Source organism: Hydra vulgaris, chromosome 04, assembly GCF_038396675.1.
Source record: "Hydra vulgaris chromosome 04, alternate assembly HydraT2T_AEP".
Lineage (NCBI taxonomy): Eukaryota > Metazoa > Cnidaria > Hydrozoa > Anthoathecata > Hydridae > Hydra > Hydra vulgaris.
Genome location: NC_088923.1, coordinates 21,435,463 through 21,459,211, shown reverse-complemented (window position 1 = coordinate 21,459,211; position 23,749 = coordinate 21,435,463). Strand labels below are relative to the sequence as shown.

Genomic DNA, 23,749 nt, shown 5'->3' with positions numbered 1-23,749 from the left:
GTCTCTTTGAAGCCATTGACCACTCAGTTGCAGAACTGCAGCGCCATTTTAACCAAGAAGGATTGCATAAAATTGCAAGCACAGAAGCTATTTTGATAGGTTCATGCACATCCACAAGTAATGCAGCCACACCAGCCAGCATGCCACTGCAAAGTTTGCCAAATAATGTCATTGTTCCTATGTTGCAGTTACAGCTGCAATGGCTTCCACAATTAAGTCAACTAGTCACTGCCTAAAGATTTACACCAGCTAGCAGAAGCTTCAAAAGATCTGAACCAAGTACCCGCAGATTATTTGATATGGTGGAACAGGTAGTTGTGTTGTGTTTATCTGTTCCAATATCCGTAGCTGATTCTGAAAGGTCCTTCAGTGCATTGAGACGGCTTAATACTTGGCTGCGGTCAACAATGTCACAGAGTCGCCTCACTCACCTCGCTTTAATGCACATTAACAAACATTACCTAGACAAGGTTGACATTAAAGCACTCATGTTAGTGGCTAAAACCTGTGAACGTTCATCCGTATTTGAGCATTTTTTACAGTAACTGTAATTATTTTTGGTAGATTTTGTTTTGTACCAAATACTTAAATATAATGATTTAAAAAGGATTGCAAATCTGCATTTAGCAGGGTTAATTATGCTTAAAAAAATTTCAGTGGGATAACGCCCCCCAAACACTCTATTCAGGGAGGGCTACCCCTCCCCAAGCCCCACCTATTTCTGCCCCCCCCCCCCAGTCTTTAAACACTTCCAGCGCCTATGCTTAAGTTAAATGCACTTCGTAACTTTTCAAATTTATTTATGTTTTTGTTGTTTAATATGTCGCCACGTTAGAATTATCTTGTTCTATCTCCACTTTTTGAAAAAATTGAGTTTTTATAAGTTTTGAATAGTTTTGCAATACGTTTTCTATTTTATTTATATTGAAAACATATAAAACTTTTAATACAGTGTTGCATGTCATACTGCATCGTTCTATTTCCTAAGCAAATTTAAAAATTTTTTCTTATTTTATCTCCGATCAACCAATCATATATTTACAATGTTGTACGGAATAATTTTGTTGTTTTTGTTAATTTCAAAATGGCAACTAAAAATACTGACCAAGAAATGAAACATGCTCTAAATTAAGGTGACCATTTTTTTTAATTGGAAAGGAGGACAAAAAAATCTTAAAATAAAAACTACGTAAATATATGCAACCTTTAAAAAATTTAAATAATAAACATATTTTTTAAAAAATCATTTTTTTTTATCTAATTGAATGAGTATTTTTCAACTGAGTGAATGTTTTTAGTCAATATGTCGTTTTCTAACAATAAATTAGAAATTTCGGAGCGAGATATATGTTTCATATTAACTTTTACAGTAAGTGCTGCAGCTAGGGTATCAATATTTAATCTTGATTTTTCACTACTCCAAAAATCATTACCAATTGAAAAAACTCTTTCAACTGTTGCATTAGTGCCAGGGCAGCTCAATACAAATTCAACAAGAACAACTAAGTTTTCATATGGAATGTGTTCAGTTTTAAAATGTTTAAATACTTCAACCCATTTTTTATCAATTTTCATACATTCTTTTTCCCACTGTTCCAATTTATCAGAACTTAAATATAAATTTAATCTTCTTATTTCGTTAAACAGACTGCTGTCACCAATTTTAGTATCAGGCATTTCTTGTGATAAAAACTCTACACACTTTTCAATATCTTCCCAATTAACAGTTGATTTCAAAAAACACCATAGAAAAATGTTATTTCCTGTATCATTTGTTTCAGAACACTCTTCGACAACTTGGAGACATGTTTGGTAAAAATTTTACACTTCTATCTTAAACTTATTCTTTACGCCAGGATTTGATTCTTCTAAATATGACAATTTTCTTTTTATAATTAAAGGAATAAAATTATATTTATATCGGTATTTATATTGAAGACAAAAATCATTCAAAATAAATCTCACTTCAGTAGCTGAAATATTATCACCTTCAATCTTTTGAATGGTTTTGTAAAAAAAATGCCTCATTATGAATAAGAAACAAAAATATCTCTGATATCTTTAAAAAAAGACTCCAGAATTTTTGGACATTTGTCTAAACTCAAAAAATACGAACGTAGAGGTTCAAATAATTTTAAAACACGCTCTATAGCAGGTGTTAGAGCAAGCCATCTAACTTTTGAATATCCTAAAAATTTTTTGTATTTAATATTTGCTTCTTCACAAAATTGTTTTAAAGTAGCCACATGAACAGTAAAACGACTAAAATACAAATAAATAGATGTTATTATTACTTCAACATCAATTGGTAAGGCACATGATGCTGTATTGATTGCATTTGACAAAATATGTGCTTTGCAACCAATTCCTAGTATTTTCTTTTGAAGTAAGTGTTGCAATTTTACATAGACATTGTTTATACCTTTGCATTTTCGCCCACCAAAATTTGTATCAGTATTATCAGCAGAAAGTGCAACAATTTTAGATTTTAAATTGTTTGCATTTGTTATTCTGTATAGGTGTTGTAACAAAATTTCAGCAGTTTCTCCCTCAATAGACTCTAAATTTAAAATTTTAACTTGAATGCCTTTGGTAACATTAAAATATCTTACTAATATTGGATACAATTTGGTTTCATTGTGATTTGAAGCATCAGATAAAACCGTTACAAATGTTGTGCTTTATAGATCTTCTGCTAATATCATATCACAGTAATTTTTAAAACCTGATTTAACTATAGCTTCACATTTTTTCATCCTACAACTGCAATACAAAATTCTCCTCTGGATTACAAAAAATTATGATGTCTTTCTTTGATATAAGAAATACAAACTCGTTTTTCAATTGTTCATTGAAGTGACATTTTCTCTTTTTTGATTTTTCCATTCCTTAAAAAAGAACTTCCATAAAATAATAAAATTTAATTTTAATATCATGAAGATCACATTTTAATATCATGAAGATCACATATTAATATCATGAAGATCACATTTTAATATCATGAAGATCACATTTTAATATCATGAAGATCACATTTTAATATCATGAAGATCACATATTAATATCATGAAGATCACATTTTAATATCATGAAGATCACATTTTAATATCATGAAGATCACATTTTAATATCATGAAGATCACATATTAATATCATGAAGATCACATTTTAATATCATGAAGATCACATTTTAATATCATGAAGATCACATTTTAATATCATGAAGATCACATATTAATATCATGAAGATCACATATTAATATCATGAAAATCACATAAAATTAAGAATTAGAGAATAAAACGTACTATATTGAATTTTCTTGAGTAAAATCTTTGCTAAAAAAAATTTAACAGAGCAGGTGTAATCAAGATGTTTTTAATTTTAAGAAATCATAACGTGAGCCGAGAGTTGATTTAATTTAACTACTTTAATTGTTAATAGTTACGGTTAAAGCGAGTATGAACAAAAGGCCTCAACAGACGTAAAATTACACATCACGAAATCGCATTGAACAGCGTTATTACTTCAAATATCAAGAAAATATCAAAAAGGAGGACAGGTACGCAGCTGATGATCAAGGTAGGACAAGACCTACAAAAGGAGGACTGTCCTCCCTAAAGGAGAATGGTTGGTCACCTTATCTAAATCAAAACGAAGGTATTTTTTTTGCTTAATTAACATTATAGTTTTGTCAATTTTTTATTTTGATTATCCAGGATGCATAAAAAACAAAATGATTTATTATTTATGCATCCTGGATAATCAAATAAAAAAGGCAATAGAGTTTTTTAATCTTTAAAGCTGCTTTGTATTACACCTTCTCGTAGGTCAACCCATGGTGGAGTATCTAGGAAACGTAAAGCTGATACGAGTACTTGGAAACGAAATATAAAGAAAATGCAACGTCAGTTGGGTAAAGCTTATACAAATTCGTAACTTAAACAAGTGCCAGAAATTGTAAATTCAAATGCTCTACTAATATAACTGAGATCGAGCATCAAGTTGTATTTGATAACTTTTGGACCTTAGATGATGACGGTAAAAAATATTTCTATTAAAAAACTATTGAAAATCTGTAGAAAAAGTGCTGTCGAACAGCCGCTGGTGAAAGTTTGAGAAGAAAAATGTCTTATTATTATAGCTTTTTTGTTTCTAAAACACAATATAGAGTTTGAAAACTCTACTATCTTTCAAGATTGAATATTAGTAGCCAAAGAACTTTTTACTTTCACAAATTTAATAAATGCTCAACTACTGGAATGCCAATGTAATCAAAATTTGGAAGACATGTAAAAAAAAACTTACCACAAGATTATAAAAAAGTTGTACGAGTCCATATAAACCTTTTCCCAAGAATTGAGGCTCATGAAAAAGACACATAAAGAATATATGGAAGTATCACTCAATATATGTAAACTGTATAATCTTTTTAAAATATATTGTGATGAAAATGACTATACAGTAAAAGAACATATGTATCGTTATATCTTTAATCACAATTTCAACATAGAATTTCAAAATCTAAAGAAAGATTTATGTGACATATGCTATGAATATTGCAACATTGTTAATGCAAGCAATGAGCAGACAGATAATAAGCTTTAATAAGTTATAATGAGCCAATGATATCATTTCCATGTATTCATACATGCCTGCTGCTGATATTGCGTTTAACAAAGCATTAGTAAAGTGAACTTTTTTTACATATGACTTTTTCTGTTATTTATTTAGTATTGGTATATAAAACATATAATTATTATTATTTTGAATTCTTGATAAAATTCCTTGTTTAGCTTGTTATTTATAATAGTTTCTAATAAATAGTTAAACACTTGTAATGGAATCACAGGTATAAGAAAAATAAAATCAAGTTCATCTTGCATGTTGTTTGTAATGAGATTAATTTAATTGTTGTGTTAATACCTGTAATACTTAAATAATTGATGAAAAACTTTAAAAAAGCTATTTTTTTAATAAATATTTTTCATCCCTTTTATTTACCCTATATATAACCCTTTTTTATTATGTAGCGAAGTGTTTTATTTTAAATTAGATATCTTAGCCTTGTTCAGAGCCAGCGCGAGCAGGTATCAAATAAACTTGTAAGAACAGTGCAAAAGCTATGTCGGAGACCCTCCCAAAATAAATAACCCTCATTAGGGCCTCAAAATAACAAAAAAACTTTCATTTTTAGGTATTACAAAAAAAAAAAACTCCTTTTATTTTAAAAAGAGTTTCCAAAGATTCGCTGGGTCCCAACTAACCCTAATTTAGGGGCGTGGGGGTGCCTAACAACAACACTGGATATAACGAATGACTACCTAAAGTAAAATTTCATCGATTTTCAACATGTCTTTGTTAAAAAATGTAGTTAATTTATTTAATATATAAGATGTAACAAAATAACATTTTTTTATTTTACAAAAAGCCAAAGTTAATTTGTTTTATTTCCAAAAGAGGCTGGGAAAATAAGAGCGTTAGCGTAATTTATATAAGTTTTTTTAATTTAAAAATAAACAACGGAACAATCATAAAGCTAAAGAAAAACTTTAATTCTCAAATAATTTTTTCAATTTAGCAGCAAACAAACTCAAACTTTGACATCGATTTTCTCAGTTTGCAAAAACATGGACTTAGAAACAAGATAATTCTAACGACGCGATGTGTTGTTATTCTTTTTATTTTATGATCCTTAGACTTTGGTTTTGTGATCTAAAGTTTATTATTTAAAAAAAAAAAAAAAAAAAAAAAAAAAATATATATATATATATATATATATATATATATATAAATTAATTCATGATTTTATAATATTAAAAATTAAATTTTTCTGTCTTATTAGAAGAATATGTTTAAGTAAATAGCGCTTCTTGTTATTTTTTAATAATGGATCTTTTATTTATTTCTTTACCAATTTTACGTTTGTTTATTTTATATTGTTAACGGAAGTGCTTATTTTATAATACCCTTTATGTTTACGGAATTTATCAAGGGGCTTGGCAATAAAACATCTTAGTCTTCTTCTCGCTCCTGCTACCTATATATCTTGTTAGTAACTTACGGTTTGTATATATTTAGACGGCAAAAAAAATATATTAATGTGTTAAAACGTCAACAGTGCATAGCAATTAAGCCATATTTGTCTTATGTTTGTAAATACAAGTAATTAAATCTTATTAACATTGGACATTTTGCTTTCCTAAAATACAAATAAATCAGTAGAAGATATTAGATTTATGAACCATTGTTATTTAAATGCTGAATGTTCTTCAAATATAATCTGTCTAGTACAAGGTTGTTTACATTTTGATGTTTTTTAGTTGTTTGAAAATTTGAGTCATAATCGTCAAATGGTCTTGGTGGTGCATCACATATAAAGGCAGCAAACTTTATTTTTTATTTCACATTAACATAACTAAAACCATTGATTGTATGAATAAATATTAAGAGCTTTGAACTCAACTCAACGGCTTTTTTTTTTGGTTTTCTTCATAATCATAAGTTGAACTAGATTATTGGGGATCCCATGAAATTTTAGCAAAAAAATGCTTGACTAATTAGTCAAATGTTTTTAAGGCAATTTAAGATCATAAATTGAAGCTTAGCTAAGTTTCAATTTATGACCTTAATTTGTCTAAAGCAACGTACTTAAACTATTATTTATCAGTGTACATCACCAACTATCAGGGGCTAACTTCAAGACATGGAGCAAACTCCAAACATTTATATATTTATACTAATGTCAAACAAGGACGCTTTGCAAAAAATTGTGATGATTAGAGCTTGGGAACAGAAAAGCCTAAAAATTTTTGCTATCATCTCTTCAAATTCAAAAATTATGACCCTATAAAATGTGTAACCCCCTCAGATTCAAGGGGTTTAAAATTTATATGGTCATATATTTCTGAACACTCAGAGATTTTTTTATTTTATTTATTTTTTATTTATTTACACTTTTTGCTGATAAAAAAAATTTACAGTCGTAACTTATAAAAAATAATTACATGACCGGGGCTAAAAGAAGATAAATTTAGTCTTATCATTAAGCCCCAAAAAATGCATCATTACTAGATAAAATATAGTTTAACAATAAAATATAGTTTCAATGTATATATCTCTGATTTAATATTATAAAAGATAATGTAAATATATCGCATAGCGTTTAAAATTTATGGTTTTTCAAAGAACAAGATTTAAGAAATGTTTTATAAAATAAAAGAAACAAAATTTAATAAAATATTAAAATGACAAAAAAACAATTAAGAATTGGTTTGAAAAATAAGAAGATATGATTTTATATAAAACACATTTTATTGTTAAGTTTAACTCATTTAATTAAATTTATAATACTTTTTATTGCCAATTAAGTAAAATCAAATAAACAGTAAAAAATAAAAGTAAAAGATAAATAACGCAAAACGCAATAAAAGTAAACGATAAATAACGCGAAAATAAAAATAAATTTCTCAAAAAGAAGATTATCATTTAAAAAAATAAAAATATACGTAGGGGAGACCGGGGCTAGTTGGCTCGGTTTTTACTCTATGAGCTCTGTAGTCCTAACAGCACATTTTTTTAAAAATGTTAAAGAGTAGTCTTAAAGAGTATGGATTAGAGTATCTTATAAAATTTGCATTCATTTACAAAAAAAAATTCTTGGGGCCTTTCCGGACCCTCAAAAAAAAGTGTAAAATTAATAGAAATTTTTTTTAAATTAATTTTCGCAACAATTTTATCCCAAAATATAATATTACTTTTAGCTGGTACCAAATATTAGTCCGTATAAAAGCGAAACAGTAGCCCACCTTTTATCTGTGGAAAAAAAAACTAAAAAAATTTTTTTTTCAATTTTTTTGTAAGAATAAATATTTTCAATATTGTTAAAAATTAAAAAAAAAAAAAATAATAATTTTTTTAAAATAAATATTTTTTTCCATAGTAAATGCTATGAGCCAACTTACCCAGTGAAAAATTTGTCAACTAACCCCGAAAGCTTTTTTTTTAATAAACAGTCTATAGATCCTGAAAAACGGCAGCTTTGAAAAAAAAGTCTGACTGGATATAGTAAACTAATTGTGACTGGAACTTTTAAAATAATTTTTTTTTTCATACGACTAAATATTTTCTTTGTAAAGTAAGAAGGAAGCGATGTTCTAAAAGTTACGTTTTTGTCCAAAAAACGCATAAATCTCAATATCTCCCATGCGCATGCGCGAATCCTGACAATACTACAGTGAATGATGAAATGGTCAATAAGGAAGTTTCTGAGTAATTTTTGTTACTTTCTGATGAAAGGCTCTAAAGATAAACGCATTTAATGATTTCTAATTTAAAGAAGCTTTACTAGATGAAATTAAACTCATTTTTAATTAACAAAAGTAATTGCTTAAGTTTTGTTTTGAATTGGTTTAGAGAATAATTAGTTTTCAGTTCATTATTTAATATTATATTCCACAACTTTGGTCCTCAGTTTACAATAGAGAATTTACTTTGAATCGGGGCCCCACAATTTTAGGGGCCCCGATTCAAAGTAAATAATTTTTTATTAACTCTGAAAATTAAATCTTTTATTAACTTAAAAGAGCCAAAGTTAAATTTACTAAATTGTCTGAAACAAAAGCACAAAAATAAAATAACTGTCTACAAAAACGCTGCATTATATATTTTTTCCGGTCTTTGACAACGATGGAGCGCAACTACTTCAACAAAAAAAAAGTTATTAGATTGGTAGCAGCGCTTTATAGCAATAATTGAATGTAACATTTGTACAAATTGCTACAAAAACAATTCCGTTCGGAAAATTATCAATGACTTGAATAATTATATTGTTAATGAAAATGCATTAACGATTGCAATTCTACAATTCTTTTGTACTTCCGCACAAAAGAGTTCTTGTGTGAATGCATTTAATAGCTGAAGCGCTAAATTCGTGAAAGAGAAAAAAAGAACAGTTTAACACTTTTCAGGTTATACAGTTATAATTAAAATGCTAAGAAAATATGAAAGTGGAGCTTGTAGATGAAGATTGAAGAAAGAGAGAGAGGAAATGGTAGCTAAACTTCCGAAAATGGCAAATTTTTTTTCATCCAACCAAACTATTATGCAATTTCCACAAACTGTAGATAATAATAAAAACAATGAAAGAAAAGATGAAAACAATAACACGGAAAGTGAGGTAGCCTGCAAAGGTCCTTCAAATGAAATTCAAGAAGTTGAAAGTGTTGAATCTACAATGCATAACAATGAGATTGTCTCAGGTACTCCAATTTTTACTATCTTTAATGACACCTCTAACATCTGCTAAACAAACAATTTACATTTTAGGCAAGTAATATTTTTATTCTATAAATTGTCACTTATTATTTTTTTATTAGGCTTATTTATCATGATTTTTTTTCCTAGATACCATTCTACGCGAAGACCCTGCTTTATGGCGATTAGAATTAAAGGAAAATGAACGTATGAAGTATTTAAACAAGGGGTATGCTTTTTTTCAAAATAAAGACTCTAATTTCGAATCTTCGAAGCGGATGTTCAAAAACCAGTACAGATATTATTCGGTTAAATATTTTCAAAAAGTGATGAATAATGGCGAAAAGCGTGACCGAAAATGGTTAATGTTTTCTGAATCCACTGGATGTGTATTTTGTTATGTTTGCAAGTTGTTTTCAAACGATTACGACAACGTATTTGTCAAAAGTGGCTTTTACAATTGGAAAAAGCTAAACAAACTATTTTCGGCCACGAAAACAGCAAGGCACATATTCAATGTATGATTAAGTAGATAGAATTCATTAAACAAAATACTCATGTTGATGAATATATGGTAAGCCAGATTAAAATGGGAATTTAATTATTGGACTGCAATCTTAAATAGAATAGTTGCGGTTATTCGTTTTTAAGCCGGAAGAGGTTTAGGATTTCGAGGTCATAATGAAGTTATAGGATCGTCAAATAACGGAAATTACTTAGGCATGTTAGAACTGTTGACTCAATTTGATCCAGTTTTAAAGCAACACATTGACAGTTTTGCAAATAAAGGCAGAGGTAATGTAAATTATTTGTCTAAAACTATTTGTGAAGAGTTAATTGATATTATGTCTCAAAAGGTTTTAACGCACATTATTACCGAAATAAAAAAAGCAAAATACTGGGGAATTATCGTAGATTCGACTCCTGATATTTCTCACGTGGATCAACTTTCTGTGATAATTCGTTATTATCTAAATGGCCACGTGGATGAACGATTTTTTTGTTTTCTACAAATTAAAAGCTACGACGGTAAATCTTTGATTACTGACATTTTAGATCTACTGGAAAGATATGATATTGATATAACCAATTGTCGGGGACAGGCATACGATAATGCAAGCAATATGTCTGGTAAATATTCTGGATTACAGGCACGTTTAAATGAGCGGAGTGAATTAGATTTTTATATCCTCTGCGCTGGACATTCTTTAAATTTAGTAGGGAAGTGCAGTGTCAGTGAGTGCATCAATTCTATAAATTATTTTGGCGTTCTCCAGAGTTTGTATTCATTTTTTGTAGCTTCAACACATAGATGGGATTCATTGAAAGGAAATCATGCTACACTCAAGCGCCTATCAGATACACGATGTTCATGTAGGTCAGGGGCGGGTTTGGTCACTTACCAAGGGGGGGGCTAAAGTTTAAAAAATTTACCTAGTCGTATTTTACGTCTATTTAGTCGTATTTGTCTCTAACATATTAATTCACATAAAGGGTCGTCTTTAAACTACGGATCTTGTTACAAAAGCATTACGATGGGGGTAAAATTTGTTAAAGTTGGTTGACGTAAATTATGGACTACTCTTAATGGTTCTACTCATTCTCTCGCGTGCTTAATATAGGAGAGAACCTAATGCGTGCTTAATAACTTTTCTTACCCATGCCAAGCTTTTTAAAACCGCTTGTTTATTAATTTCTTATTTGTTACCAACTAAAGTTTAATTGATGTCAATTTTTACCGGAAACCATTTTTAAAAAGAAACATAAGTAATAACTAAAACGTTTTTCTGAACATTACAATATAAATTCAATGTTTCTTTTTTTCACTTTTGAAAACCGTTCAATAACGCTGTCTGTTAACACTTCTTTGTCCCGATGAACATAAAGTAAAGCTAAACCATTCAATCTATCTTGACTCATTCGGGATCGTAACCAATCTTTTAATCTAGATTTAAATCATTTTAGTTAAAAACAAGATTATTTGGTTATTAATTTGATATTTTAATTTTGAATGTAGATATACCTTCGCAAAGAAGAAAAACTTCTTTCAGCTGATGCAATGCTAATGGGCAGACAACCAATAATTAAAAGTATTGTTTTAATACTTGGGAACAATATATCTGGACAACAATCCAAACCATCAATGACTGTAGATGGTAAATAACCTCCTTGAAATTAAGAGATTAAATTCTTATAATTTAGATAATTTAGCCTGAAATAAATTATTAATAGATTTAATATTTACCTTCATTTTTAACTCTGGTCCATTTTGTAATCCACAAATCAAGTTCAGAAGAAAACTGTCGTTTTTCTATGCAAATAAATGAGTATTCTTTAGCAACAATGTCTGCAATATTATTCATATCATGCAACTTGATAGCAACAACGAGGCTTGGTATAAGAAGTAATAATTTATAAACAGTTAAATTTTTCTTACTTAAATATCTATCTTTTAAATCAGCAAGGACATGATCATACAGTGGATTATAAACAGAAATTCTAAAGTATTCTTCTACGGTTAAAGTATTTATATTTGGTCTGTGTATTTGATGCTTAGTAATACGAGGTAACTTTACTTCCACATCCAATTTTTCCATAAGTTGTTTACTTTCTATAAATATTGTTTTAAAATTTATATAACAAGTAGACCGCCTATTTTCCATAATATTTATAATATCCTTAAAGCAATCTTCTGCAAAATGCAGGTCTTTTTGAACACTTTGAAGTAGTTTACTTGCAGGTGACGTTAAGTTGAGTAAATCTGATAGTATAAATAATGATATTATAAATTGACATGTAGTTAATGAATTTAAAAGAGAATAAGCTTTTACTGATGAATCATTATCTTGCCATTCAGTTATAAGGTTCAGAGATTTAATGATATAGTGTAGAGAATTCTTAAATATTAAAACACTATCGTGTCTTTCAATCCATCTTGTTTCACATAAACTCATTAAATTTTTTTCTTTACCAAAAACTATTTTAAGAACATGATTTCTTTTGGCTGACATATTAAAAAACTTAACAGTTTCTTTAATAATACCAATAGAGTCTCTAATTTCCATGACACTAGATGATTTAGAAATTGATAAATTTAAACAATGATTCGTACATGGACTATAAACTGCATTTGGAGTTGCATTTGATTGAATATATTTAACAGCACCACGAACTGTGGATGTCATAATAGAGCAACCATCTGTTGCAATTCCAACACAGTGTTTCAAGTTTAAATTTAAACTTTTTAGAATATTAACGACTATTTTTCCAAGAACTTCACCTGTGAGTTTTGGTTCAATAATAGTGCTTTCATAATTTTCTACACATTCTTCACTATGATTGATATGTTCCTCCTGGTTTGACTTTTGCTTATTATAAAAGTATGTGTGACAATTTATGAATGAAACAAAATCTTCTTTTATTTTTTCATCAAAAATATATCTTAAAATTAGTGTCATTTGAGATGAATGTGATACATCTGTAGTTTCGTCTAATAAAATACTATAAAACTTATTACATTGAATATCTGTCAATATTTTATAAATAATTTCTTCTTTGCAGCATTCTATTAATTCTTCTTGAATAGTATTACTTATATATGTAGCTTTGGCATGAGTTGTGTTAAGATGATTTTCTAATATCTTATCACCAGATTTTATTCGGAATCTTAAAAGTTCTCTAAAGTTCCCTTCATTGATAACGGATGTTTTTGAACTAGAATTAATTAATAATTCTCCATCATCCCTATGCCCTCTTAAAGGAATGTTTTGTCTAGCTAAAAAAATTATTGACTCAATAATAGGAGTAATTCTTTCTCTATTTTCAACTATTTGCCTCTTTCTTTCGCTGTCAATCAAGTTTAGAACTTCTCTTTCTGGCTGTTCATAACGGATTAAAAACTCATTAGCTTGTAAAATTGCATTTTTGTGATATAAATTATTTTGGTGGGATTCTAGATCGCCATCTTTTCCTAATAGTTTAGCAAATGTATTTAATGGTACAGTGACTAATTTTTTTAAAGGTTCAGTATTTCTTAATCCTCCAGTATTGTTAACAAGGAAAAGTACACAAAATTTACAGAATAACCCAGATTTTAATGATGAATATACTAACCAAGGGAATTTCATTAAGTGAGATTGATTTAAGTATCGCTTTACTTCTTTGCCTTTTTTAACATGTGTTGAAAAAGGATAAATAAAATCAGATCCAGGCAACCAATTTTTTTTAACTAATCTATATCTTGTATTCTGATTTAAAGACTTTGAGTTTATATAATATCCAATATCCTCAATAAAAGTTAAAGGTTCTAAAATATCTTTTTCGATACTGCAAGCAGTGTTTTTATCATTTTCAGATAATTGAGAAGTGCACGGTATCGGAATGGTTAAGTTCTCTGTTTTATTAACTTGTTCTGATAAAATGTGTTTCTTGTTAAAATATGTAGAAATATTGACTTGTTTTCTTTTTGCATTAGCTGGGTTTTTACCATTTCCATTGGCATTGCTCATTTGTTAAAAATTTTGTGTAAAACTTTAAACAAAACACATGACATACAACACATAAAACTTAAAAATATCCCTTAAAATTTAAAAAATTAAATTTAAAACTAAAAAACAAAAATAAAAGCACGGCTATAAACAAATACAGAAGAATAAACTACAATGCAAACTATATGACACCGCTTTATAATAACAATCTAAGTTGTAATGCATTATGGTTAAGAAACTTATTAACTTAAAAATGCAAGAAGCATTGAAGCGTTTTTCCAATAAAACTAAAACGAAGTTATGTTGCATAACTTATGTATATGCATTTATGCATAACTTTTGCATATAAAGATCATTGATATATTTTATTATTCGTTTTAAAAAATATATAACATTGTCCCCCGGGGGGGGGGGGCTACTACCCCCTTAGCCCCCCCCTTAAACCCGCCCCTGATGTAGGTCAGATGCTTCAAAAAGTTTGGTAGAAAATTTTGATGGGATTCATGCAGCGCTATGTCATATAGCTGAGGATACAGAAGAAAAATCTGATACTCGTCATGAAGCTTTGTGTTTATTAAATAAGATCACTAAGCTAGAGTTTGCATTCATGGCTGTACTTTGGCATCACATACTTAAGAGGTTTAATGCGGTTAGCAAATTAATTCAAGAAGTTGAATTAGATTTGCATACAGCAAGCAGTATGTTACTTTCACTAATTGACTTTGTAAAAAACTTACGAAACGACTTTACGAGATTTGAGAATGAATCAAAAAAACTTAGCTCGTTTATTGAAAAAGACTATTCTGATAAGAACAAAAGAAAGGTAATTAAAAAATTGACCAACAGAGAAAACCAAGTTGATTCTTTAAGCGTATCCAACATGTTTCGAGTGAATACATTTTTTGTCATTATTGACAAACTTGTGACACAATTAACTATAAGAAGTGATGGTTACAACCACGTAAATAAGTTATTTGGATTTCTATCGAAGCTGTTAACTATTAGTACCATGGAATGGCAAGTTAGCGCGAAAAAAATTGTAGAAGTGTACTCAAATGATTTAGAAGATAGTTTCATATTTGAAATAGAACAATTTGTAACATTAAAGTTGCAGCCTCCGGGTTTTTTTTCGCATAAAAAAGATAAATCTGAGACTGAAAACACATTGATTCCTCCGCATGTTTTAAATTGGATTGTTGAAACCGATATTATTGATGTATTTCCAAATGTTTATATAGCATATCGCTTGTTTCTAACTATTTCCATAACAAATTGCGAGGTTGAGAGATCATTCTCTACTCTTAAAAGAGTTAAGAACATGCACCGATCAACAATGGTCCATAGTCGTTTAAGTAATATAGCAAGATTAACTATTGAGTCAAAATTATTAGAAACTTTGGATTTCAGCGATGTGATTGCAGAGTTTACGGGGAAAAAAAGCAAAAAAAAATCACTCAACTTAATTCAATAAAATAAATATAAAATTTATATATAAATAAATATCAGTGATAGCATTTTCAAGAAAATCTTTGTTTTACTCATTTTTGTCGTTGTTAGTGGAACGGGGCCTCCTACTTTTAAATAGCCCCGGGCCCCGAAAAGTCTTAATCCGCCACTGTACATTTCCTTTGTTTAAAAAACGATTATGTAAACATTTTCTCCAGAGGTTTCTTTTCTTTCTAATTAACTTTTTTAAGTAAGAGTTCATCTAAGGCGCTTTTGTTTTAACAACTCCCTTTGTAATTGTTGGAATGAAATATATAAGACCTTTATTGTAAATATTGACAAATTTGTTGTATGAAACATTAGCATCTAAATTTTTGAATTCAAGATGCCAGTCGTAGCTATTTAGCATATCGGAAAAGCCATTATAATTGCCGTATTTGTACAGAGTTATATATTTTTTTTACTGCTTCCGTTTTTTTTAAATTATTTCTAAAGCAATACAAAAACTTTAGGATCTGATGACCGTGACTAAGTGCACCCAAATTATCAAAATGATTCAAATCAATTATTCTTTTGTTTGAATCTGTTAATATTAGGTCAAGAACGTTAGTGGATTTAAATTCATTAATTTGAAAAGTTGGTTTAATTACGTTTTGTTTTATAAAAAAATCATTTAAACATTTTAAGAACTCTTTAGCAGAAATATCTGAATTATTAATAAGTTCGCCGATGTTTTCTTTATTCCATTTAATCGAAAAGTAGTTAAAATCCCCACACATCAATAAGCCGGAATACTTACTATTTATCAATAGATTGTAACTTCGTTTAATTGAATTTATTATTTTTAGATTAGATTTATAGTCAATTGTGCCTGGTCTATAAATGCATCCGCAAAGTATCTTTTCATTGCCAATATGCAGTGATGTCCAAACTTGCTCTAAGTCGTCGTCATTTAACATTTTATCAGAAACTGTAACAGATTTAATATTTTCTTTGATATATATGCATACTCTCCCTCCTCGTTAACCTACTCGATCTTTGCGAAATATATTATAACCCGAAACATTACTTAATGACTTTTCATTAAACCATGTTTCACTAATAAAAAGTATCTGTGGGAAGATATGACTATTTCAGCAATAAATCAATTGTATTTACATTTTAATGATGTAGCATTTGTATACCAACGTGATAAAAAATTTTCTGTTACGTCGTTATTATTAATTGTTAGTTTTTTTGTATTTTCAGATAATATGTTTATTGACTCAATTGATTTTGACTCGTAATTTATTTTTTTAAATATTTCATTAATGATTTTTTTGTTCCTGCCCGTTGATTTATGATATTCGATTTTGTTAATCTTATAGTTTTTTGGTAATTGCTATACAGTGATTTTCACTACTCGATCATATCTGATACTGAAATAATAATTATTTTCATTTCTTTGTTTTTTTTCAGTGTTCATTCGGTGACATTCTTCTCTTAAGAGTTTTGCTTTATGTCTTTCTGCTTCTGTAAGATCAAGATTTATGAATACTTTCGAGAACGAGTCATCGTCTTTTAATACTTTTGAAGACTTTAAAACTTTATTTCTTTCGTGTTTATCTTTTAAGACAACGATAAAAGGTGGTTGATTTTCGTTCCTTGTTTTTAACTTGATAATGTGTTCTATATTAACATTTGTTAATTTAGAACACATTATCAATTTTGTTAAAAATAGTTATCACATTTTTTTTATCCTCGTCAAATGCATTATCTTTATTTTTATTCGTAGATGCTGCTAAACCAAAAATAATTACATTCTTTTCTCGCATTTTTTGTTCTTTTGATTCTTTGGCTACTGCATTAATCAGATTGAGTTGATTTATTGGTTTTCTCTTCTGTTTACCTTTTACAACATCAGTCCAAAGTTCCTCGTTACCTTTTTCATCATTACAATTTTTATCTTCTAACTTTTTTTATTAGTTCTTCTATTTTTTGGTTTTTTTCAGTTAACTGGTCGTCTTTAGCTTCGATTGCTTTTTCTAAAGCTGATACTCTTTTTTCTAGAGCCTCAAAGTCAGCTTTTAATACCATAATATTAAAAATTTATAAATTTTTTCTCCTCCTCAAAAACACTTCTTATCGCGTTAGAAGCGGAAGCGTATCTTCAGTTTTGAACTGATTGTAGTTGTATTTTGAAAATCTAGTAGGGTATATGTGATTTTTTTTTTTTTAAATTGAATAAAATAAGATTGGTAATATATTTTTATCGAGTTTGAACATGATAGAGGCTTAGTGTTTGTGTGTGTGAGAAACGATCTACGTTTGAAACTATCCTTATAGCCTGTTTTTGTTTGCTAAGCAATTTTTTTATTTTCGTCGCGTTAGTGCTACACCAAGCAATGTTCGCATAAATTAAGTAGCAATGAATAAAAGAAAAATAAACTTTTTTTAAACAAGATTGATTTAATAACTGCTTAGCTATGTACATTATACCTAAATTTTTCGATATTTCATCTTCAACTACACCTATATGTTCCCTCCAGGTTACATTTTCGTCTAGAAACACGCCTAAAAACTTTATTAATTGCTCCCTCTTTATTATTTGATTATCAATAAAAAGGTCCAGAAGTTCAAAGGGAATATCTTATTTTTTATGTAGACGATGGAATAAAGTGTAAATTGTTTTAGTAATATTTAAAGATAACTTGTTTGATTTAAACTATTGGGTTAGTTTATCTAGTTCTTTGTTTACTGTTTGAAATAATGTATAGATATCTTTATTGGAATAAAACAAGCTGGTATCATCTGCAAACAAAATTGTATTTAAAATGTTAGAAAATTTATTTAAATTGTTTATATAAACGAGAAATAGAAGTGGTCCTAAAATTGATCCTTGAGGAACACCACATTTAATTGTCTCATAATTAGTTTTTCCTTCTTCATATACTATATACTGCTTCCTATTAGTCAAATAACTATCGAACCAGAACAAGTTAGTATTTTTTATACCATAACTTTTGAGTTTCGATAGAAGGGTTTGATGATTGATTGTATCGAAAGCTAAAATATAAAAAAAAGAATAAAGCCTATTAAACATAATTCGCTCTAATATTTTAGAAAAACAAGTAAGAATTGAGGTCGGGCGATAATTTGCAACTTCACAAGGATCGCCTGATTTTAAAATTAGAATGATTTTTGCGATTTTTAGGTTTTCTGGAAAAACACCATATTTTAAATATAAATTAAAATTATGTAATAATGGAAATGTGATTTATCGATTGTGATGTATTTTATCGATTTAATAATGATATTACTACTTATAGCATCGAAAGCAACGCTTTTATTGGGCTTTAACTAAGAGACTGCATCTAACAGAGACTTCGAATCTTAGAGACTGCATCTAACAGAGACTTCGAAAATTAGAGACTGCATCTAACAATTCCTTTTCCCTAAGTTTGGGATTAGTCATAACACTAATATTGTTTGAGGTAACGCAGTGTTGACAAACGGCGTAAATATTCTCGCCTCCTCTTTTCTTCTGCAGCAGACGGCAGCTGCCTCCCAATTAATTTTTAGGGCAAAATTTCCTTCATTCCGCCTCAGTGGCTTTTGCCTTTCTATTAGCGGCCGCAGTTAGAGTTTTTTTCGAAGGCAATAGGTTTTGGAGGCCGACGCCAATAAAGAGGCGGAAGCCAATGGTGGCCGCCTTCAGAAAATTTTTTGGAGGCAAAACCATTTGAAGGCCGCCTCCAATAGTTTCTGCCTCCCAGCTGGCTGCGGCCGCCAAATTGGAGGAGGAAATATTTGCCTCCCGCCGGCTGATGTAACGAAAAATAAATGCACGTTTGTCTTTAAGTTAACAAGAAATTAAAATATTAACTGTGAACAAATGTTAAATATTTGACATCAAAGGTTTGTTTTATATGATTTATTAACTACTTAAAAAAATTTTTGAAAAAAAAATTATAATTTTGTCAGAGCAGTTGTTTTTCTAGGGCTTTCGAATAAATTTTTAACTTTTAAACGTTTTAAACTTTTAATCGCTTAAATCTTTAAAACGTTTAAAAATAGGCGAGTTTATATTTTTACACGTTTTAAAAGTAGAGAGTAAAAATAGAGTAAAACATAAATAATATTTATAAAAGTATATATACTTAAATTTTATAAATTTTGTTGTTGTTGTTGCAATTTGGCAAAACTATTAGGCTAATACAGCGTAGTCACAAATTTTTGATTAACGTTAGCAGATACTTTTTTAATAACTTTTACAATATCTAATTATTAAAAATAAGTATTTAACGTTTTGGCAAATGATAAAACGCATAAAAATTTTAATTTTGCTTTCTTCAAGAAGTTTCTTTCTTAATATAGTAGTTTCTAGCGAAAAATCCTCGTTAATATAAATTCCCGAACCTTTTAGTTTGTTGGCGTTTTTTAGAATCTATACTTTGTCTTTATAATTAACTAACTTAATTAAAATTGTTCTAGGCTTTTTATTGTCCATTATACCAGTTCTGTGCACTCTTTCTATGAATACATCTTTTACATTGCGGGTATTATCAAGAAGGTTTATTATTTTTACTTCCGTACCATTCCAGTTTTTGTTATTATTTTATTCGACTCCTTCGATTCGAAGAATATTTCTCCTTTGACGATCTTCTAGATTATATTATGAAATTTAAAATTTATTGATAGATTATAGTATGAAATTTAAAATTTATCGATGAATATAAATTTAATTAAGAGTAGTAGAAAAAATATTTTATCAGCTTGTTGCTTTCACGTTTAGGGCAGGAAAAGGGGCAAAAAACTTGAGGTTTTTTGTTCCCAGGCTCCGTTTATCACGTTTTTTGTAAAGCATTTTTATTTGACATTAGTATAAACATTTAAATGTTTGGAATTTACTCCATTTCTGAAAGGTAGCTATCTCAAACAAAAAAAAAATGCCATGGTTTAAAATCATTAACAAAAGTCACTATTGCAAGTTAAAACAGTAGCACTTGCCAGCATTTTCTTTTATCTAAACATTTATATAAAAATAAATGTTAATGGGGAAAACGGGGAATAATTAGACAAACGGTTTTTTTTATATAACTACTCAACAAAAAAATTTAAAAATAAACGGAAACGAAACAGTATTGATATTTTGTATATAACTTTAATTGTTTTTTTAAATATTGTTAACGTAATTTTATCCGCATAAGTTTATTTTTTGCGCTTAAAAAAAATACCTCAGTTATATTTATTGCTAATGAACAGTGTCTTTTAAGTGTAACATTTTTAGCTATATTTTTTGCGACGCATACTTATTTTGTGTTACTTTAGTTCAAGTAGTTAGTAATTTGCAAAATTTTATAAAATTAGAGACAGAAAACACATAAGTCATCTTTCCAAAATCACGTGACCAAATGACAAATTTATCAATTTTACATTTTAGTTAATACTACAAACTTTTTTCAAACTGTTACAATTAAAACTAAATATCCTATGTTATTATTATATATATATATATATATATATATATATATATATATATATATATATATATATATATATATATATATATATATATATATATATATATATATAACGTCTGTTCACAAAAAATCCGGAATGAAAAATTGTTCTTAATTGAATACAAAATTAATCGATTTTTGACAAAAATTTTAACTAAAATGAGTGACTGGACATTGTTAACTATTTTATAACCGAAAGTGGTCCTAAATCAGCGGCTTTTCGAACTTTAGTTTTGACTGAATCCATTAGGTTGAAAAAGTAGTCTGAATCAAACTCTTTCAACTTTAATCGAATTCTATTCTTAAGGTGGTCAAGATTTTTCGCAGTAAATCCATTTCCATAAACTTTTGCTTTTAAATGTGCCCAAAAATTTTCAATTGGCCTTAACTGCGGTACATTTGGGGGGTTATCTTTAGCGTCGACAAAATTAATACCTAAAGTGTTGTAAGTTTCTAATGTGTGTTTTGCATAATGACATCTCGCTCCGTCAGGCCAAAATAAAATTTTCATGTTTTGATGCTTGGAATTTATAAATGGAAGAAGTCTTTTTGTAATACATTTGTTAGAATAAGTTTTTGCATCCAGTGCACAGTTTTTTACAGCAAAATAAGGCGATGAGTGACCAAAACGACTGATTGCAATCCAAACGAGAACTTTCTCGTCAAACTTTTTTTTGAAGTTGAATTTAATGTTAGGATCAGTTTGAGAACTATCCTTTGTATAGTAGCCAGAGTTTTGTGAACAATTTGCACCATTTACACAGAAATAAGATTCATCGTCCATGATGATTTCAAACTCATTTGATGGCTTGAAAAAAGTTTTTGAAAGTTTTAATAAGTTTTTTTTTTGTTTAATTTCTTGCTTTTCTGTTGTTTTTGGTGCATTTTTTCTTTTGGTATACTTTAGTCCATGCATACTTAATAATCTATTTACGTATGAAACGCTTATCTTATATTTTAGTGCCAATTTTCTTTGCGAAATCCCGATTCTCTCTTCTGCTCTTGCAATCATGGACTCTCTCTTTTCTGGTGTAATTTTAAAAGGTTTTCTGCCGCAACCGATTTTTCTATTCATTGGCAAATTATTTTCAGACCTTTTAATTATGTCATAAATTGTAGATTTAGCGATTCCCATTTTCTTAAAATGATCCACTGTAAATTTCTTTCCACTGTTTATGTTTTGTTTATAAAAATTTCCAATCACATTTCTAACATCGTTCTCTTTTAGATGCTCCATGTTTATTTGAATTAATTATTTAAACTTAATTTTGCCACAAAATGAAACTGTTGTTGTTGACCGATTAAATTTAAAAATTTTGAATCGAAAATTCGAAATTTAGAACAATTTGTGTACATTTGAAATCAGTCCGGATTTTTTGTGAACAGACGTTATATATATATATATATACATATATATATATATATATATAATATTTTTTCTACCTGTTTATTAAAACTTTTCTACCTGCAAACTAAAAATTCATGCGGGTTATGAATAATTTGATGAAACAAACTTACTAAAAAGTAATAAAAATTATTGTTTAAAGAAGTTATTTTCAAAGAACACTTAAATCTTTTACGCTTGATTTTTTTATGTACACATAGACTCGGTGAAGGTCCATCGTTTGTTATCGAGGAAACGAGTTTCAGAATTTTAAACCATTTTATATTTTGTAGTGATATTTTAAGTCCATCCTAAACTTTCTAAATTCATTAAATTTAACTATCATTCTTCATAGAGTGGATTTTTCAGTTCAAGAATAATTTTTTTGACTCTTCTTTGGATCTTTTTAAGTTTTAATATGTCAATTTTAATTCTAACTCCGTGGTTGTCCGTAGGTTAAGTCCTCAAAAACTAATAAAAAAATTGTACGATAAATTTCAAAGAAAGAAAACGTATAAAAATGAGAAAATATACAAAAAATTATAAAATTCTATCTGAAACAACAAAAAAATACTCCGAAAAAATTTATTACGCAAAATTATTAGTAAAAACAAACAAAAACACTCATAAAATATGGCATGTTATTAATGAAATAATTGAAAAAAACGATATTATAAAAAATATTGTACCAAAAGAACTTCTGATAAATAAAAAATTAGCCTATGAAAAATTTTCTATTGCTGAGAAACTTGTCAGCTTCTGTGTAAATATTTGGCTAAACTTAAGACATGTACCAGAAAAAATCTGCGCAGACATTTTAAAGGATATTTATTTAACTATTGTATTTCGATATTGAATGTTATATATATTTTGAAAGGACGTAATACCTTTCAATAGGACGTAGTTCAGGACAACTTGGTGGATTGCAGTGTTTTTCAACAAAATCTACTTTATGTTCTCTAAGTCAGTTTAAAGTTGTCCCAGAATAGTGACATGATACTAAATTGGGCCAAAATAACGGGTAACCCGTATGTGTTCTTAAAAACGGCAAAAGATGTTTTTTGAGGCATTCTTTTATAAGTTTTTTGGTGTTAATTATTCCCGTACTCATAAAACAAGAGCTTCATTCACCACATTCACAAATTGCTTGCCAAACTAAGAATTTTTTAGCGAGTTTTTGCATTTCAATGCATTAATAATTGGAATTCAGTTTCTTGCGATTAATTGCTGAGTAATATTAGTGTCCTGGAAGAAATCGGAAATATGCAGCGCAATAAGTTTCATCGTTAATAATCAAACAAGATTTATTGGCACAAAATTCTTTATAGAGCAGCTTTGAACAACGAATTGCAACATTTTCTTGCTTTTCTTCACGACAAGGAACTTTTTTCTTTTTATAAGATTTATAGCCACAATTTTTCTTCACTCTTGGTATAGTGGAAGCACTTGTCTTAAATTTATTCGCTAAAGTTCAAAGAGAAATCTCCGGTTTTCTGTCGAAGACATCTTTCACTTTTTTACCAAAATTTCGTCAAACAAAACATTTTTTTCTTCCACTTCCTGATTTCTTTTTGATTGTGCCAGTGTCCTTAAATCGTTTCACAACGCTTGCATTGTTCTCAAAGCAATCTGCAACTCTTTAGAAGTTGTTTTGTTTGATACCAGGATTTTCAACGAG

At 28.6% G+C, this 23,749-nt stretch overlaps 2 protein-coding genes across 4 annotated transcripts; one reads left to right on the top strand and one right to left on the bottom strand.

Moving 5' to 3' along the window:
- Nucleotides 1–11,021: 11,021 nt before the first annotated feature.
- LOC124818713 (52 kDa repressor of the inhibitor of the protein kinase) lies at nucleotides 11,022–13,961 on the bottom strand. 3 transcript variants are annotated; one of them, XM_065795767.1, is made up of 4 exons: nucleotides 11,691–13,934; nucleotides 11,499–11,564; nucleotides 11,277–11,421; nucleotides 11,022–11,198 (listed from the first exon to the last, which is right to left on the bottom strand). In XM_065795767.1, exons 1-4 carry the CDS (start codon nucleotides 13,759–13,761, stop codon nucleotides 11,048–11,050), a joined length of 2,433 nt encoding a protein of 810 aa, XP_065651839.1. In that variant the 5' UTR covers nucleotides 13,762–13,934; the 3' UTR covers nucleotides 11,022–11,047. The 3 variants fall into 3 exon arrangements, with proteins under 3 accessions (XP_065651839.1, XP_065651838.1, XP_065651840.1); XM_065795766.1 differs by having other exon boundaries at nucleotides 11,499–13,961; XM_065795768.1 differs by lacking the exon at nucleotides 11,277–11,421 and having other exon boundaries at nucleotides 11,135–11,198; nucleotides 11,499–13,935.
- Nucleotides 13,962–14,347: 386 nt separating this feature from the next.
- Nucleotides 14,348–15,211, top strand: LOC136079269 (uncharacterized). Its single transcript, XM_065794996.1, has one exon. It carries the CDS (start codon nucleotides 14,348–14,350, stop codon nucleotides 15,209–15,211), a length of 864 nt encoding a protein of 287 aa, XP_065651068.1.
- The last annotated feature ends 8,538 nt before the right edge of the window (nucleotides 15,212–23,749 follow it).

What these genes read in the sequence shown, in the direction of transcription:
- LOC136079269 (XM_065794996.1), top strand. Translation starts at nt 14,348, where the DNA reads ATGGCTGTACTTTGGCATCACATACTTAAGAGGTTTAATGCGGTTAGC.
- LOC124818713 (XM_065795766.1), bottom strand. Translation starts at nt 13,761, where the DNA reads ATGAGCAATGCCAATGGAAATGGTAAAAACCCAGCTAATGCAAAAAGA. An exon ending in GACCAGAGTTAAAAATGAAG is followed by an intron (nt 11,422 to 11,498) that starts GTAAATATTAAA and finishes CTTAATTTCAAG; the next exon opens with GAGGTTATTTACCATCTACA. An exon ending in AGTTTTTCTTCTTTGCGAAG is followed by an intron (nt 11,199 to 11,276) that starts GTATATCTACAT and finishes ATTTAAATCTAG; the next exon opens with ATTAAAAGATTGGTTACGAT.